The sequence below is a fragment of the Benincasa hispida genome, chromosome 11, assembly GCF_009727055.1.
Source record: "Benincasa hispida cultivar B227 chromosome 11, ASM972705v1, whole genome shotgun sequence".
NCBI lineage: Eukaryota > Viridiplantae > Streptophyta > Magnoliopsida > Cucurbitales > Cucurbitaceae > Benincasa > Benincasa hispida.
Genome location: NC_052359.1, coordinates 53553103 through 53567987, shown reverse-complemented (window position 1 = coordinate 53567987; position 14885 = coordinate 53553103). Strand labels below are relative to the sequence as shown.

Genomic DNA, 14885 nt, shown 5'->3' with positions numbered 1-14885 from the left:
CTTTATTTTATTTTTTAAAAATGAAAAAACTCTTAGGGACGTTTTCGAAAAAAAAAAATATCAGGAACAGAACGCTAGAAATGGTCCTACAACGTTTAAACTTCGACTTTTACACCAAATATTGGAGAGAATGCATTCGTAATTTGATATCTTTGTTTTATTGTCGAACTTGTATTTTTCATTTTTTTTTTTTTAGTTCAACAAAGATGTTTTAAGATGGTGATTGGTATTTTAGGACTATATATATATATATATATATATATATATTTTAAATTATACCTTTTCACTATTTACCGTTACTATATTAGTTTTTTAGGTATTTTTCTTTTACCTTTTTGTTTTATTGTTTATCCTCTAACAGTTAGACATGTAGTTTACTTTCTTCCTTTAAATATCTATGTTCTTCTTTGTATGCTTCTTGTGAAAGCATGTATTATTCTAGACTTGTCTACTACATTATTTACTAGTCGTATATGGTAGTAGAGCTACGACTCTGGTTTAATTTTTTCCTCCTCTATTTTAATGGCTACTAATCGGACACTTTGATGAGAATGATACTCACTAAATAGTGACTCTAATTCTTTCAACTTTTTCTATTTCCTTGATTCCAACTCTACCAAATATTTTCACACCCACCTCCATCTGTTAATACAAAAAGGAGAAAATAACTTCAAAGTGGTTACAAATTGTTACATTCAAGCTACCTTTAAATACACTGTGTAACTAATTGTAAATGTGTGAGAGAAAAATTGTATCAAGAAAGCTTAAGACTTAACTTATAGCAATCTTGTAAGATTCCCTAATAAAAACTTCCGTCAGCTTCTCCGTGGACTTAAGCTATCCTTGGTCGAACCACGTAAACCATCGTGTTCATCTTCTTCCCTATCGTCTTGTTCTATCGTATACCTTTGATCAATCGATCGTGTAGCTTTTAGCCAATGATCGTTGAGCTTTTAGCCAACGATTGTTAACCTCGGCACCCCTATCGTGTAGATGCTCATTGTCTTGAACCCCATCATCTAGATGATCTTCAGTAAAGCCTTCATCGTCTAGACGACTCTTCCCTTATCGTCTAGACAACTTCCAACTTTACATCCCATCGCCTAGACGACTGAAGCCTCATCGCCCCTGCGATTTCCGACAGCATCTCCCTTCGATTCTCTCTTTTCTTTTCTCTCTATTTTCTCTGCAACAAAGAAAAGAAAAGTATAGACATTAGAGTTCTACAATCAGAAGAAGTGCCAAGTTCTAATCTCAACCATCAAGGTGTAAGGTCGAGATCTCTCATCACACGGATGGTGCTTTTAGCACCTTGTTTTGTGTTGTGTGAATAAGAAAGGTAGTATTTGGTATTCATATAGGGTCTGAGTATTCTTCAGCCCAAAAAGATCAAGTGCAGTGTGTATTCTTCAACCTATATTTCTCTTATCAAGCCCAGCACGACCTCCATTATATAACTCTACTTTAATTTAAAAGACAAAACGATATTCAGTTTCAAAACATTATTTACAAAGATATGCTTTGATCCATGGTAATATTAAATAAATAGTTTGGAGGAGAATATATTCCAACTAAAGGTTTAAAAATACAATGGCAAAATAAAAAACTCCATCATATAAGTACCAATCAGTTATTTAATTGATATTTAATCGCATGAAGTTTTTCATTTGAAAATAATATTCCTACGAACGAATATCTATTCCTTTAAAAATCAACTTATAGTAATCGTTATGTAGCTTTTTCTTTTGAAGGGGAATATCAATTTATAGTTTTGAAATTAATAAGTAAGCAATAATAGATTTTTCTTTTCTTGCTCGCAAAAATAGGGACGATACCTTTTATGATCATTTTTATTATTTTTTTTCTTTTCTATGAAAAGGTCATTATTTTTACGAAACCATCGCCGAAAAGAACAGGAACATCCCTTTCTTTTCATATTTTCTTTTTTAAAAAACTCAATTCTCAATTAAAATAGAGAAGAAAAAAAGAGAAAGAAAACAATTGCATCATTTTAATTTAAACAACTTTTATTTTGTATTAATTTTCAGTATCTGTAATCTATATTTCAAAACTAACTTATAAATGGAACTAAAGCGTTTTTAAAGTTATATGGGGCATAGGGACTAGGGGAATGAGGTGTGCGGAAAAAATTTATAATATTCACCTAGTACCATACTTTATTTATTTATATTATAAATTTATTTTCATAAATACTTGTTGGTCCTACTATATTTTTAAAAAGCATGCTGATGTGACACAATAAATTGATGAAGAAAATTTTTCGAGTGGACAAGTTAAGGAAACTATGATTTCAATAATTAAATGATTCTGAATGCAATTATCAAATTACATAAAGATGTGAACAGCTTCCTATTAAGTCATTTTTTTACTCTATTTTGTAGTTTGTATTTATTTTATCACTGAATTTCAAAAGAGTCTAATACATCCTTCTATTTTCAATTTTGTGTTCAATAGATTTCTCAATTTTCAATATTATGTCTAATAAGTTCTTTACCTATAAATTTATAGATTTGAGTTTTATTTATGAAGAAATCTTAAACTTTAAATCTTGTGTATAGTAGACCAGTAAATTTTTAAAAAAATATTGAAAAGGTCAAAGACTATTTAGACATGCAATTGAAAATTTTAAAAATCTCTTAGACATCGAATTGGAAGTTTAAATACTTATTAGATAAATTTTAAAGATTAATAACCTATTAAACAAAAATAAAAGTTAAAAAAAAAATAAAAGTTCAATAATTTATTAGACTGTCATGATCACAGTTCAACTGATATGAACTTATACTATTAACTTCGAAGTTTAAGGTTTGATCTCTCATCTTACATATTATTAAAAAAATAGACAGTTATAAATATAACAATCAGATCCAAAGTATTAACAAATATAGCATAATATAACAAAATTTAGATAGTTTATTAATAATAGATTATATCATTGGTAGGAGTCTATCAATGATAAACTATATTACTGGAAATAGTCTATAGCAATAAAAGTCTATCGCAGATAGACTTTGCTATATTTGAATATATTTTTTTAAATGACTTATTTTTAACGTTAAACACGTAAAAAGTTAAATCAAATAATTGCAAGAAGATGTTTTGTTTGGTTGGGCAAAGAAAGGATAGATCGAAAAACAAAAAGAAACCCAACACAAACACATCACTCAAACAGGAAAAGGAAAAAACGGAAAAACAAAAAAAAAACAAAGCACTGAGAGAGAAAGCGAAATGTGAGGGAGAAAAAGAGAGAGATGACAACAATTATATTACTTACACATCACAACCCCACCCTCCACTTTTTTCCCCCTCACATATCACTATCTCTATTTTACTAATTTTTTAATCATTTTTATATCTCGATATTTACGTATAGTATATATCATAAAAATACGAAGTGATCCATTGATTTTATTAGTACAATAACTACATGAATGAGATATCGAATTTCTAGAGAGAACGACCATATCAATTATTGTTGAAATAAATTCACTTTAACAAAAACTCGTTATTTTAACATTAGTTTATATAAATGATGAATGTCAAATAATATTATCTGCGTGCGGTCATTAATATATTAATGATGTTAAATTTAGAAGGCTATTAAAATTGATATAGCAAAATTTACAAAAGAAAATAACCCAAAATGTTTTTTTTTCAGAAATGAGAAAGTCAAATTCACACAAATTTCATTTCTTACTTTATAGTTTTTTTAAGGTACTTTGTGGTTATTTTAAGAAAAGAAAAAAAAAGTAGTCAAAATAAATATAAATATAAACAACGAAAAACTAACTTAGTTAATTAATATAATTTTGTTATATTAAAAATTAAAAAAGGGGAGCTAATGACAATTTGGAAATAAATTAAAAGATGAATTTCTATTTAAGATGATAATACAAATTTAAGCAAAGCAAAGCAGAAGCCTAGAATAATAGGAGGCAGTGACATGTCGGAGGGTGTAGAATAGTCATTTCGTAGGCAACTCCCTCTATATAAATTAATTAAATGGTTAAATTATAAAAAATACTTTGAACTTCGTCATATGTTTCAAAAATATCCTTATACTTTTAAAAATGACAATATTATCCTCGAACTTTTATAAACTTTTCAAAAATATCTTTGAAATATAAATGTATTAGAATTTGGATGGAAATTGAGATATGAAATAGTGTAGTAGGTGACATAGAACGAAAATTTGAATCATCATGTCATTTTAGATCATCCCCACACAATTCTAAGTTTCATTCTATGTCATCTACTACATTAATTCCATATTTAAATCTTTCAATATTACCAATTTAACATCTAGATTATCTAATTTTTTTAATATCTACCCATAAGAATCAATTAAACGCAAAATTTAAACTTATGTTGAATAATTCATTTATTTTTTTATGTTTTAAAAAAATTGAATTCGTCTAAATATATTAAAGATTAAATACCGATTAAATATAAAATTAATTTGATCATCCAGTTGTATACAGATGAACTCTTCCTACAGTTTCGACAATGGCCTTGTCCTGTGGTGCTGCTTGGTCGAACATTGACAGTACATGAGGTCTATATTGGATTTTGAGAGACAATCATGTTAACATCATCATTGTTGTGTGTAAGCAAGTAAATGGACATTTTGATATTGGACAATTGTAGAGGCTTTATTATCCGTTTTTTCGTTCGAGTCCCTAATTCTTATTGAATCTGATTCTCTAAAGGCTATTCAACCTTTTAATCGATTTGATGTAAATTTCGCTGTTATAGAGTCAATAACAACAAATGTCTTACACTTAGCTTCTTCAATATATGTGCAATATTTTCATACATTAGTCGAGCACAAAATACAATTGCAAATGTATTATCTCGTTGGACAATGACCAATTATCCCACTTGGTTTTTCTAATTTGTTCATGCAAATGAATATTTTTCTCATTCTTGATCTATTTGGGGATATTTGACCCACTGACTTCGTGAATTAATGTTAAACAATAACTTTATTAACTTCAATAATATTCATCATTGAAGTTTACACAATAATCGAGAAATTTTATTTTTTCCTCGATTTCTCTTTGCACATTTATTGATTAATTATATATTTTCCTCAACTCTTCCCTTCCCCTCATTTAAACTAAATATAACTCTTACATTCCAAATACAAATTTTCTCATTCTAAACTTTAAAACTCAATTCAGTATTTCTAATGTGAGTTTATTTTAAAAAAATTAAAAGAAAATTTAGACATGGTTCAAATTGAGGGAAGCAAATAGATAGAAGTTAAAGGACTGAATCTGTAATTTAACGAAATTGAGAAGGGAAGGAAAAAAAAAAAAAAGGATGTGTGGGGCAACCCAATAGGAACTGCAAAATCTCTCTCTTCGTCTTTGTGTGTCCGTTGAAACCAAACAGTGTTGAAAATTTTTGCAGAGGCGAGAAGAAAGAGGAGGCTGTGGCTCTCTTTTTCTAACCCCTTTTCTTCTCTTTCTTTCACTTTCTTCATTCCCTCTCTCCTTAATTTCTCAGTATTCTATCATGACCTTCTTCTTCTTCTTCTTCTTCCTCTTCTTCTTCTTCTTCTTCACTCTCTCATAGCTTCCCCTTCTCTGTTATGAATCCCTCCACCGACGAACAACCAGCACCTCCTCCTCTTCCTCCTCCTTTGCCGCCTTTGCCCCACCGTCCTTCCGCCCCCTGCCCCCGTCACCCACAAGAACATTTCACTGCTTTTTGCCCTTTATGCCTCTGCGAGCGTCTCTCTGTACTCGATTCCTCTGCTTCTGCTGCTTCTTCTTCTTCTTCCCGGAAACCCCATTCCACTGCTGCCTCTGCTCTTAGAGCCATTTTCAGACCTGCCCCTCCTAATCGACCCTCTTCTTTTTTTCCTGAGCTTCGTCGTGCTAAATCCTTTTCTGCTTCTAAGAACGAAGCCTTCTCTGCCGTCTTTGAACCGCAGAGGAAATCTTGCGACGTTCGACTTCGTAACACTCTCTGTTCTCTCTTTTCTCAGGACGCTTCTGCTTCTTCTAGGCTTCTTGCTGCTCCTGGTCCTGAAATTATTCTTGAGAGTAAGAATTTGGAGGACCCCATTTCGTCCTGCCTTGAACCGCAGCCGGACGGCGACGGAGAAATTAGGGTTTCTGGACAACCCAATGTGGTGGATGTTGTGATTGAAAACGGTGTTCAGGAGATTGTTGAGGAAGAAGAAGAAGAAATTCAGGTCGAATTAGGGTCAGAATCGGTGCAACTACAGGAGGAGTTCAAAACCATGAAGGATCACATAGATCTCGATTCGCACACGAAGAAGCCAGCCGGAAGGGGGAGCTTCTGGTCGGCGGCTTCAGTCTTCAGTAAGAAGCTGCAGAAATGGAGGGATAAACAGAAGGAGAAGAAGCAGAGAAATGGCGGTGGATCTACGACATTGCCGGTGGAGAAACCAATCGGACGCCATTTCAGAGAAACCCAGTCGGAAATTGCCGATTACGGCTTCGGTCGACGATCTTGCGATATTGATCCGAGATTTTCTCTCGATGCCGGCCGAATGTCCTTCGACGATCCCCGTTATTCCTTCGACGAACCTAGGGCTTCTTGGGACGGGTATTTGATCAGCAGAACTTTCCCAAGAATGCCCACCATGCTTTCCGTCGTTGAAGACGCCCCTATCCATGTCTTCCGTTCCGATACCCAAATTCCCGTCGAAGACTCCATAAATTCAACCAATGAAGACGAAAATATCCCGGGCGGGTCTTCACAGACCCGAGATTACTATTCAGACTCTTCTTCCCGTCGACGGAAGAGCCTCGACCGGTCCAACTCCATCAGAAAGACCGCCGCGGCTGTGGTGGCTGAGATTGATGACATGAAATCATCTGTTTCGAACGCCAAAGTTTCTCCTGCAACTACAGATGTCTGCCATGGCCCAAAACTAGCCATCCCAGATAGAGATTCAAACTCCAATTCAATGCGAGATGACTGTTCCGGGTCCTTCGACGATGCTGCATCGGTGGTCGGGACGGGGAATCGGAAAGAAGAGTCGAAAAAGTCCAAAGGGTGGGGGAAGGGTTGGAAAATCTGGGGATTGATTAACCGGCGGGGTGGAAACAAAGATGAGGAGGAAGACAGAGAGAGTAGTAGACCCAATGGCGTGGAGCGGTCGTATTCGGAGTCGTGGCCGGAGCTGCGTGGCGATAGGAATGGTGATGTCAAAGGAGGATTCAATCCCAAAATGTTTAGAAGTAACAGCAGTGTTAGTTGGAGGAGTTCAAGTATGATGGGTAGTGGATATTTCAGTAGCTCAAGGAAAAGCAATGCAGAGTCTAATGGGAATGGGAAGAAGAAGAAAGAGGAGCCACAGCCAGTGTTGGAGAGGAATCGGAGTGCTCGACATTCTCCGACGAACGTCGACAATGGACTTCTTCGATTCTACCTGACGCCATTGAGGGGCAGCCGGAGAGGCGGGTCGGGGAAGGTGAAACCAAATCAAGCACAGTCCATCGCAAGAAGTGTTCTTCGACTGTATTAAACTGATATTTGGTTGGGGGAAGGATTCAATTCAAAAACATGTTTTCTGGTTTAAAGTTGCTATATATTTTTTTTAAATTTTGTTCAAGCGTTTTCTTTACTGGGTTTATTGGAAACGGATGGAGAAACAGTTTCGAAATTTTTATTTAATTTTCCATTTGGAGTAGAATGGAGAATGGATCAATGAAGAATGAAGAAGAATGCTTCTTAATTTACTCTAAAACTTTGCACGTGATTTGATTTCATCGTTTGGCTAAGCAAAACCAGTTTAGAATGAGACAGGCAATGCCCAAAAGAAAAGGAAAATCATGCAACTCTTGATTCTTGTTTTGTTTCTTGTTATCAATATCACTGATGTGACATCAATATCTTGAAATAAATGAAGTCAAAAGCATTGTTGCAAGAATTGTGAATTTAATTTGTAGGGTAGAGTACCTTTTTTTTTTTTTGAGAGAAAAGTTTCAATAAAACCAACTAAACCATGCCAATTTCAGCGAGAAATAATCAAATACACATGCATTAAGAAAAAGTTCAACCTCTCATTTCCTTACATTATTAGTAAATTAGCCGATAAACAAACCACTTCTTAAATATGTCAAAAGGAAATGTGAACTTGGAGTTAATTAGTCCAAAAAAAAAAAAGATACGACGGATTTTGGGGACAATTTTGGAACATAATCATAGAAAACCTTGTGGTTGGTATCCTCAATATGCTAAATAGGTGGGAACAATTTAAAGTTGAGATATGAGCCATCATCCCTCTCAAGAAAAAATAGTGAAATTTTCTCTTTTTGAAGATTAGCAATGATTCTTCACCTAATAATAATATTACAATAGCCAAACAAACATTCATTGATCAAACCACACATTAACTCTTTAATCCTTTTCCTTAACACTGTTTTGAAAAACCAATCAATAATTTTAGCCCTCAGAGTCAAGAAAGCAACCAATGAAAAAGAAAAGAGAGGAAAAAGAAAGAATCCCAACAAGCTTCATGCAAGCAAAGGAAGTGAAGCAAGACAGTCAGAAAATAAGTGGAAGACAAAGTAGAGGCTCATTACCCAAAAAGCCATACAAAGCCATATATTACCAACAAATCCTCAAAGTCAAAGAGCCTTTGAAACACCAACAATAATAAGTTTGTCAAACTTTTATTCTTCCATCCACACTTTTTGACTATTCAACAAAAGAATTTTTGTGAGGAAAAGATAAAACAACCAAGAGTTAGAACAATATCTATCTGCTCTACCACTTCTTAACATAGCCACTTCTTAACATAGCCACTTCAATTATTCAACTAAAATGTAGTTAAAAGCTAAGAACTGAGAATGTAACAGCCATCAAGAATGGATTTTCAATGCAAATGACCTGTTACCCTTTTGTAAGTGTAGCATTTAGCCACTAAGAGATAGGCAAAGAAATTAACCACGCTGAGAATGGCCAACAGCCAGAAGAAATAGTCAAGATGTCCCATGTTCAAGTTATCAGGAATCCACCCGAGCCTCCCGTGTCTCGTCGTCACTTTTGTCACGATTGTAACAAGCAATGTGCTTAAGTAGTTTCCCAATCCAACAGTTGTGAGAGACAGGGCAGCCATCATGCTTCTCATCGCGTCGGGTGCTTGGTCATAGAAAAACTCTAACTGTCCGATAAAAGTGAAAACTTCAGCACAACCGATGAGGAAGTACTGTGGAACTTGCCAGAATATCGACATGGGAATGTACTCGGCATTGTAGAGGTTGTTCTTTCTAACGTAGTTGAGCCTGACAACTTCCAAAGCACCTGCCGTAACCATGGAAAAAACAGAGATGACGAGTCCTATTCCCATCCGTTGTAGCTGCGTGAATCCACGCTCGTTGTTGGTGAACTTCCTCGCCATCGGGACAATGAGTCTATCGTATACAGGAGCCCAGAAGAGCACGCTGAGGGTATCGAAGATGGAAAGGGAGGCTGATGGGATTTTGAAACTTGGTCCGATGTACGGGTCCATTGTATTGCCTTGTAGAACGAACATGGTGCTCATTTGGCTATAGACTGCTGAAAATACTATTCCAGAGGCCCACACAGGCAACAACCGGACAATGCTCTTCAGCTCCTCAACTTGAGTCACTGTACAAAGTCTCCATGCATTCGGTAGGCCCTTGATCCGATCATTTTCGGTCTCTACAGCAGCCTTATCTAGGAACCTGAGAGACAGATAGTGCAACACTAATTAGGATAATATGAGAATCGGTTCATAATTGTTAAGGTTAGCATTGTGATGCCAATTAGCTTCTTCTAAGCATTGATCATGCAATAGTAGAATCATAAATAGAGGTTTAGCTTCAGATAATCTATAGTAAAAACTCAAATGACAATAACTACATTGATGAATATACTTACTTTAACTTGTTTGTGTGCTCAAGCTTTCGACTTCCTTCAATTTTCGACTCAACATCATCAGCAGTCTCATGAAGAAGAGACTTATCTTCTGGAACTTGTACCTGGTGCTTCCGACAGGCTGCAACTATAACTTGCAAGATTCTCGTAAGAGGACTTCCTGCAGGCTTTTGAAGACGGTACAGCGAGCTACCAGAAAAGAAAAACATGACGGCAAAAGCCATGGCTACTGCAGGAACTCCAAAGCCCCATCCCCAGCCTACATTCATTTGTATCCACACCAAAACTGAGGAGGCAATCATTGCACCCACATTGATTGAAAAGTAAAACCAATTGAAGAAGGAGCTCTTCTTCTTCCTTTCAACTTCATCATTTTCATCAAATTGGTCAGCCCCGAAAGACGAAACACAGGGCTTGATTCCCCCAGTTCCAAGAGCAATCAAATAAAGCGCTATGAAGGTGGCAGTGGTTTGGCCTCCACTTGGATGGCAACCAGTACTATCACATGATGGCTTTAATCCAGGGATTGAAGCAGCCATTGTCAACAATGTCATGCCCTACAAAACCATACATCAAAACATAACATCACTACAATACAGCAGCTAAGGCCAGCCCAGTTCAAGTTTTCATGCAATATTAAAGAAAACTTTGTTCTATTTTGCAATAAAAGCTTACAAAGACATAGAAGATTGAGAAGCTGGCAATTGTCCAATATCTTCCTAAGTAAGCATCAGCCAAGAAAGCTCCAATCAATGGTGTAAGGTAGCAAGTTCCTGACCAACTGGTGACACTATTTGAAGCAGCTACATTGTCCATATTGAGACGTATTTGAAGATAGTTCACTAGATTGGTACTCATCCCATAATATGCCAATCTTTCACAGCATTCATTCCCTAAATTTACAATTACAATCATTACAAATTTCATAGAGTAATCAAATTAGAATGTTAAAAAACAAAGAAAAACATACCAAGAATGAAACGACATGCCTTCCAATTTCCAGTCTTCTTCTTAATAGCAGGCTTCTTATGAATATCAACAGTACCATCTTTTGTATATATATCATCTTCTGCCATTATAACGTTCCTTCTTGATATGTTAACACCTACTTGACCAGTTAATCAAAACTAAACCTCAGTAATTTTATCTCACCAAATGATTACCGTTTGAAGAGGGCAAGAAAAGAAATCGAAAATCAAATATAATAATAACGAGAATACAAGTTTTCAACTGGATTAAAATAATAGAAGGGTACGGATCAATTTGCCCTTTTTCCACGAATGAATATTATAATCAACACACTTAATTTTTTTTAATGACTCCTAGGCTTGAGAGTCGCAATCAAATAACAATAACACAAACAAAAGAGAGAATATGGAATCTTATTAAATGCTTGAACAGAGTGAAAACTATTAGAGAAATTGAGACACAAAGCAATCAAAATCAAGTGGTTTCTCGAAAACCCAGAACGAGAAATCTGGTTTTAGAGTAAAAGAAAGAAACCCCACTTTAAATAACGGGAGAAAAAAAAAGAAGGGTTGAAGCGTAGAATAAAAAACCTTGAAGAAAAAGGGCAGTGAGAGATCAGGCCGATGGGTTGAAGAATACGAAAGAGCGAGAAAAACTAGGACAGAGGAGCAGCCCGCTTCCTTCTCGTCACAGCCAAGCAATGGACATTACTTATAAACAAACGAAAAACAGTAAAATCAAACGTGGGTTGACTCGTTGTTCTCCCATCCATTTTGTATTGGGAAAAGGAGAACATAAATTTAACCATTTTATATTTATTAGTTAAGAAACACGTGCATGTGCACGTGACATCTTGTAGTTTTTATTAAAAAAATATTTAATATAGTGTTTTTTAAGTTTGATAAATATATATATATATATATATATTTTTTTATATATATATATATAATTGCCACAAACTTTTAAGCGTTAGAAAATGTAATAACATATTTTCATACGATCGTTTTTCCGTAAATAAATTATTCTATATTGTAGAGTATCAAACAATTTTTTTTAAGTAACTACTAGAAGAGAATGACAAAAGAGAATTTTATGAAGAAAATAAGAATTAAATAATAAGATAAATATTCTACTCTATGGCCCCGTAAAATTTTGTAGTTTTAGTTGAAAATAACTAAAAGATGTTTAGTTTTTGTTTAAAGATGATTTTTTCATAATTAAATAATAGTTGGAGTTTATTTTAATCTCCATAAAATTTATGAAAAAGTTTAATGCAATATAATTTAAAAAATCTGATTATATATTAATTTTAAAAGACTAATATGATACATGTAAAATTCCACTATAGGAAATTTGACCTACCATGATCAATTTGTACATTAAATTTGAGAAGGGGGAAAGGAAAGTGCCATAAATGTGAAAATTCACGTTTTTAGCGGGAAAAAGTGGAACTTTTGCTTTCATGAGCGTAGCTCAACTGGCACAATACTATCGACCTCGAGGTATGATGTTCAATTCTTTCACCCCACACTTTAATTACAATACTTTTGCAAAAAAAAAAAAAAAAGTGGAAGTTTTCGAATTTCTTATAATTTGTGACAGTTTTAAAATGTCATCAATTAATGACATTTAATAATTGTCATTAAATATAATCAATTAATTTTTTAATAAAAATATATTAAAGCCCTAACTTAATATTATGTCCAAGAATTTGAAGTAGACTTTGTTTTTAGATTTTAGTTCTTGCCATTTGACTTAATTAGATTTGTGTTGAAGTTCGACATTTTTGGTTTATACACATGTATGTCTGTTTTTCAATAGTGTATGGTTTATGCATATTTAGGTTGTTTTAAAATATATGTTTTTCGGTTCATTCTTCCACCATGGTTATGTATATATTTGGGTTGCTTTAGTTTCCATTTTAATAGGTAACTGTAAGTTGATTGTTATTTATTTTAAGTTTAATTTGTAAAAGTTGGAAAATATACTTCATTCTCATACCAGATTGACAAATAACATTTCGTGTAGTTTTTCCTTTGTTTGGGGGGCTAATTACAAAGAACTAAGTTTTCTATTTTTATACAATGGACAAGTCATGGATGATGAAAAACAGGATGTCTAGCGAATATGAGTTAGGAGTGGAAAAGTTCATTGAATTTGGTTTACACCATAGCAATGGTTCCAATACAATTAGATGTCCATGTTTGAAATGTGGGAGTCGTGTATCCAACGATGTTACAACAATTAGATATCACTTGTATGCCAATGGAATTGATCAAAGTTATAAGGTGTGGTTTTGATATGAAGAAGATTTGACCACAAAGAATGTTAAACAATGGATTAGATAATAATGTGAGTGAAAATTATGAAGAAGATGGTGATTTATTTAGTGTATTTGGCATGGTGCAATCTACTCATGAACAATTTTCTGATGTACCCAATAGATTTGACACTATGATGATGTTAAGAAGCCTTTATACCCTAGATTGTAAAAATTTCACAAGATTATCAGCCCTTGTAAGATTGTACAACTTAAAGGTTAGGTCTGGATGGAGTAATTCTAGCTTTTCAGAATTGTTGTCCATAATTAATGATCTACTACTTGAAAACAATGAACTGCCAACTTCCATGTACGAAACAAAAAAAATGTTATGTGTCTTAGGATTGAGTTACCAAAAAATAGATGCATGTCCAAATGATTGTTGTTTGTATATGAAAAAGTATGCAAACATCACTAAATGTCCTAAGTCTAATTTATCAAGATGGAAGATACTTAAAACTCAGTTAAAGAGATAAAAGGAGTGGCTGTTAAGCAATTGTGGTACTTTCCGATAGTTCCAAGATTCATAAGGATGTTTAAGAGCTCTAAACATATAAGGAATTTGTGTTGGCATGCAACTGATAGGAAAGTAGACGGTATTATGCGACACCCAACTGATTCTCCATCTTGGAGATTGATAGATCACTTATGGCCAACTTTGGGTTTAGATTCAAGAAATCTTCGTTTAGGTTTGCCCACCGATGAAGTAAATCCATATGGAGATTTATCAACTAACTATAGTTGTTGGCTAGTGATTACTACAATATATAATCTTCTACCACGGTCGTGTATGAAACAAAAGTATTTGATGTTGACAATATTGATATCGGGTCCAAAATAGCCAGGATATGATATAAATATCTATCTAGCACCTTTGATTGTCAACTTGAAACTTTTGTGGGAAGAAGGGGTTCAATATTTTAATGCATATAAAAAAGAATATTTTACTTTGGGGGCTGTCTTACTGTGAACTATCGATGATTTTCCTGTATATAGTAATCTATGAAGCACAGATACTTCATGTGAGACAAAGAATCAATATCAGACATGTATCGGATACTGATACTTCCAGATACTTTTCAGATACGTATCTGAAATGCGATTTGACGTATTTATACTTTCAGATACTTTTCAGATACGTATCTGACACACAATTTGACGTATCTATTTTTATGCATATTTTTTTTAAGGAAAAAGACAAGTAACTCATCTAATCTTTTCCAATCTAAAATTAGGCAACCTATTTAAAAAGCTCAACGAGTCCAAAATTAAAAGAAAAATAAATAAATAACGGACCAAATCTATACTAGAATCATCCAATCTCCATCTTCACATTTGAATCCCACAAAGTCCACCAAAATATAAACCATTTGGATATCTTCAACAATAAGTTCTCCTTTTATCTTCATACTTCTCTCTCTAATCTTCTTCTTCTTCTTTGCAATATGAGTCACTTTTCTATTGCATTTTATTAATTATTGTACTTCAACATCTTAGATGTTGCTTTTTTTGTATTGTATTTCAGTATTTGTATTCCATTTTGTGCTATTGTTATTAACTTGTATGCTAAATTTATCTATATCCTAGATTTTTTTTTTTAAAAAAAGTATCTTTAACGTATCAGTATCCTCGTTTTTTAGAAATATATATATTAAAAAAATATATAAAAAAATGACGCATCCTTAGACGT

General features: G+C 33.8%; 2 protein-coding genes across 3 annotated transcripts; one reads left to right on the top strand and one right to left on the bottom strand.

Moving 5' to 3' along the window:
• The first annotated feature begins 5393 nt into the window (after window positions 1-5393).
• LOC120089806 (protein OCTOPUS-like) lies at window positions 5394-7814 on the top strand. The gene has a single exon (XM_039047208.1). The coding sequence runs from the start codon at window positions 5618-5620 to the stop codon at window positions 7526-7528; it is 1911 nt and encodes a 636-aa protein (XP_038903136.1). The 5' UTR covers window positions 5394-5617; the 3' UTR covers window positions 7529-7814.
• Window positions 7815-8584: 770 nt separating this feature from the next.
• Window positions 8585-11635, bottom strand: LOC120090005 (protein NRT1/ PTR FAMILY 8.2). 2 transcript variants are annotated; one of them, XM_039047479.1, is made up of 5 exons: window positions 11466-11635; window positions 10877-11014; window positions 10582-10799; window positions 9910-10463; window positions 8585-9713 (listed from the first exon to the last, which is right to left on the bottom strand). In XM_039047479.1, the coding sequence occupies exons 2-5, from the start codon at window positions 10980-10982 to the stop codon at window positions 8882-8884; spliced, it is 1710 nt and encodes a 569-aa protein (XP_038903407.1). In that variant the 5' UTR covers window positions 10983-11014; window positions 11466-11635; the 3' UTR covers window positions 8585-8881. The 2 variants fall into 2 exon arrangements, with proteins under 2 accessions (XP_038903407.1, XP_038903406.1); XM_039047478.1 differs by having other exon boundaries at window positions 10877-11011.
• Between the last annotated feature and the right edge of the window lie 3250 nt (window positions 11636-14885).

What these genes read in the sequence shown, in the direction of transcription:
- LOC120090005 (XM_039047479.1), bottom strand. Translation starts at nt 10,982, where the DNA reads ATGGCAGAAGATGATATATATACAAAAGATGGTACTGTTGATATTCAT. An exon ending in GGCATGTCGTTTCATTCTTG is followed by an intron (nt 10,800 to 10,876) that starts GTATGTTTTTCT and finishes TTGTAAATTTAG; the next exon opens with GGAATGAATGCTGTGAAAGA. An exon ending in GAGCACACAAACAAGTTAAA is followed by an intron (nt 9,714 to 9,909) that starts GTAAGTATATTC and finishes TCTGTCTCTCAG; the next exon opens with GTTCCTAGATAAGGCTGCTG.
- LOC120089806 (XM_039047208.1), top strand. Translation starts at nt 5,618, where the DNA reads ATGAATCCCTCCACCGACGAACAACCAGCACCTCCTCCTCTTCCTCCT.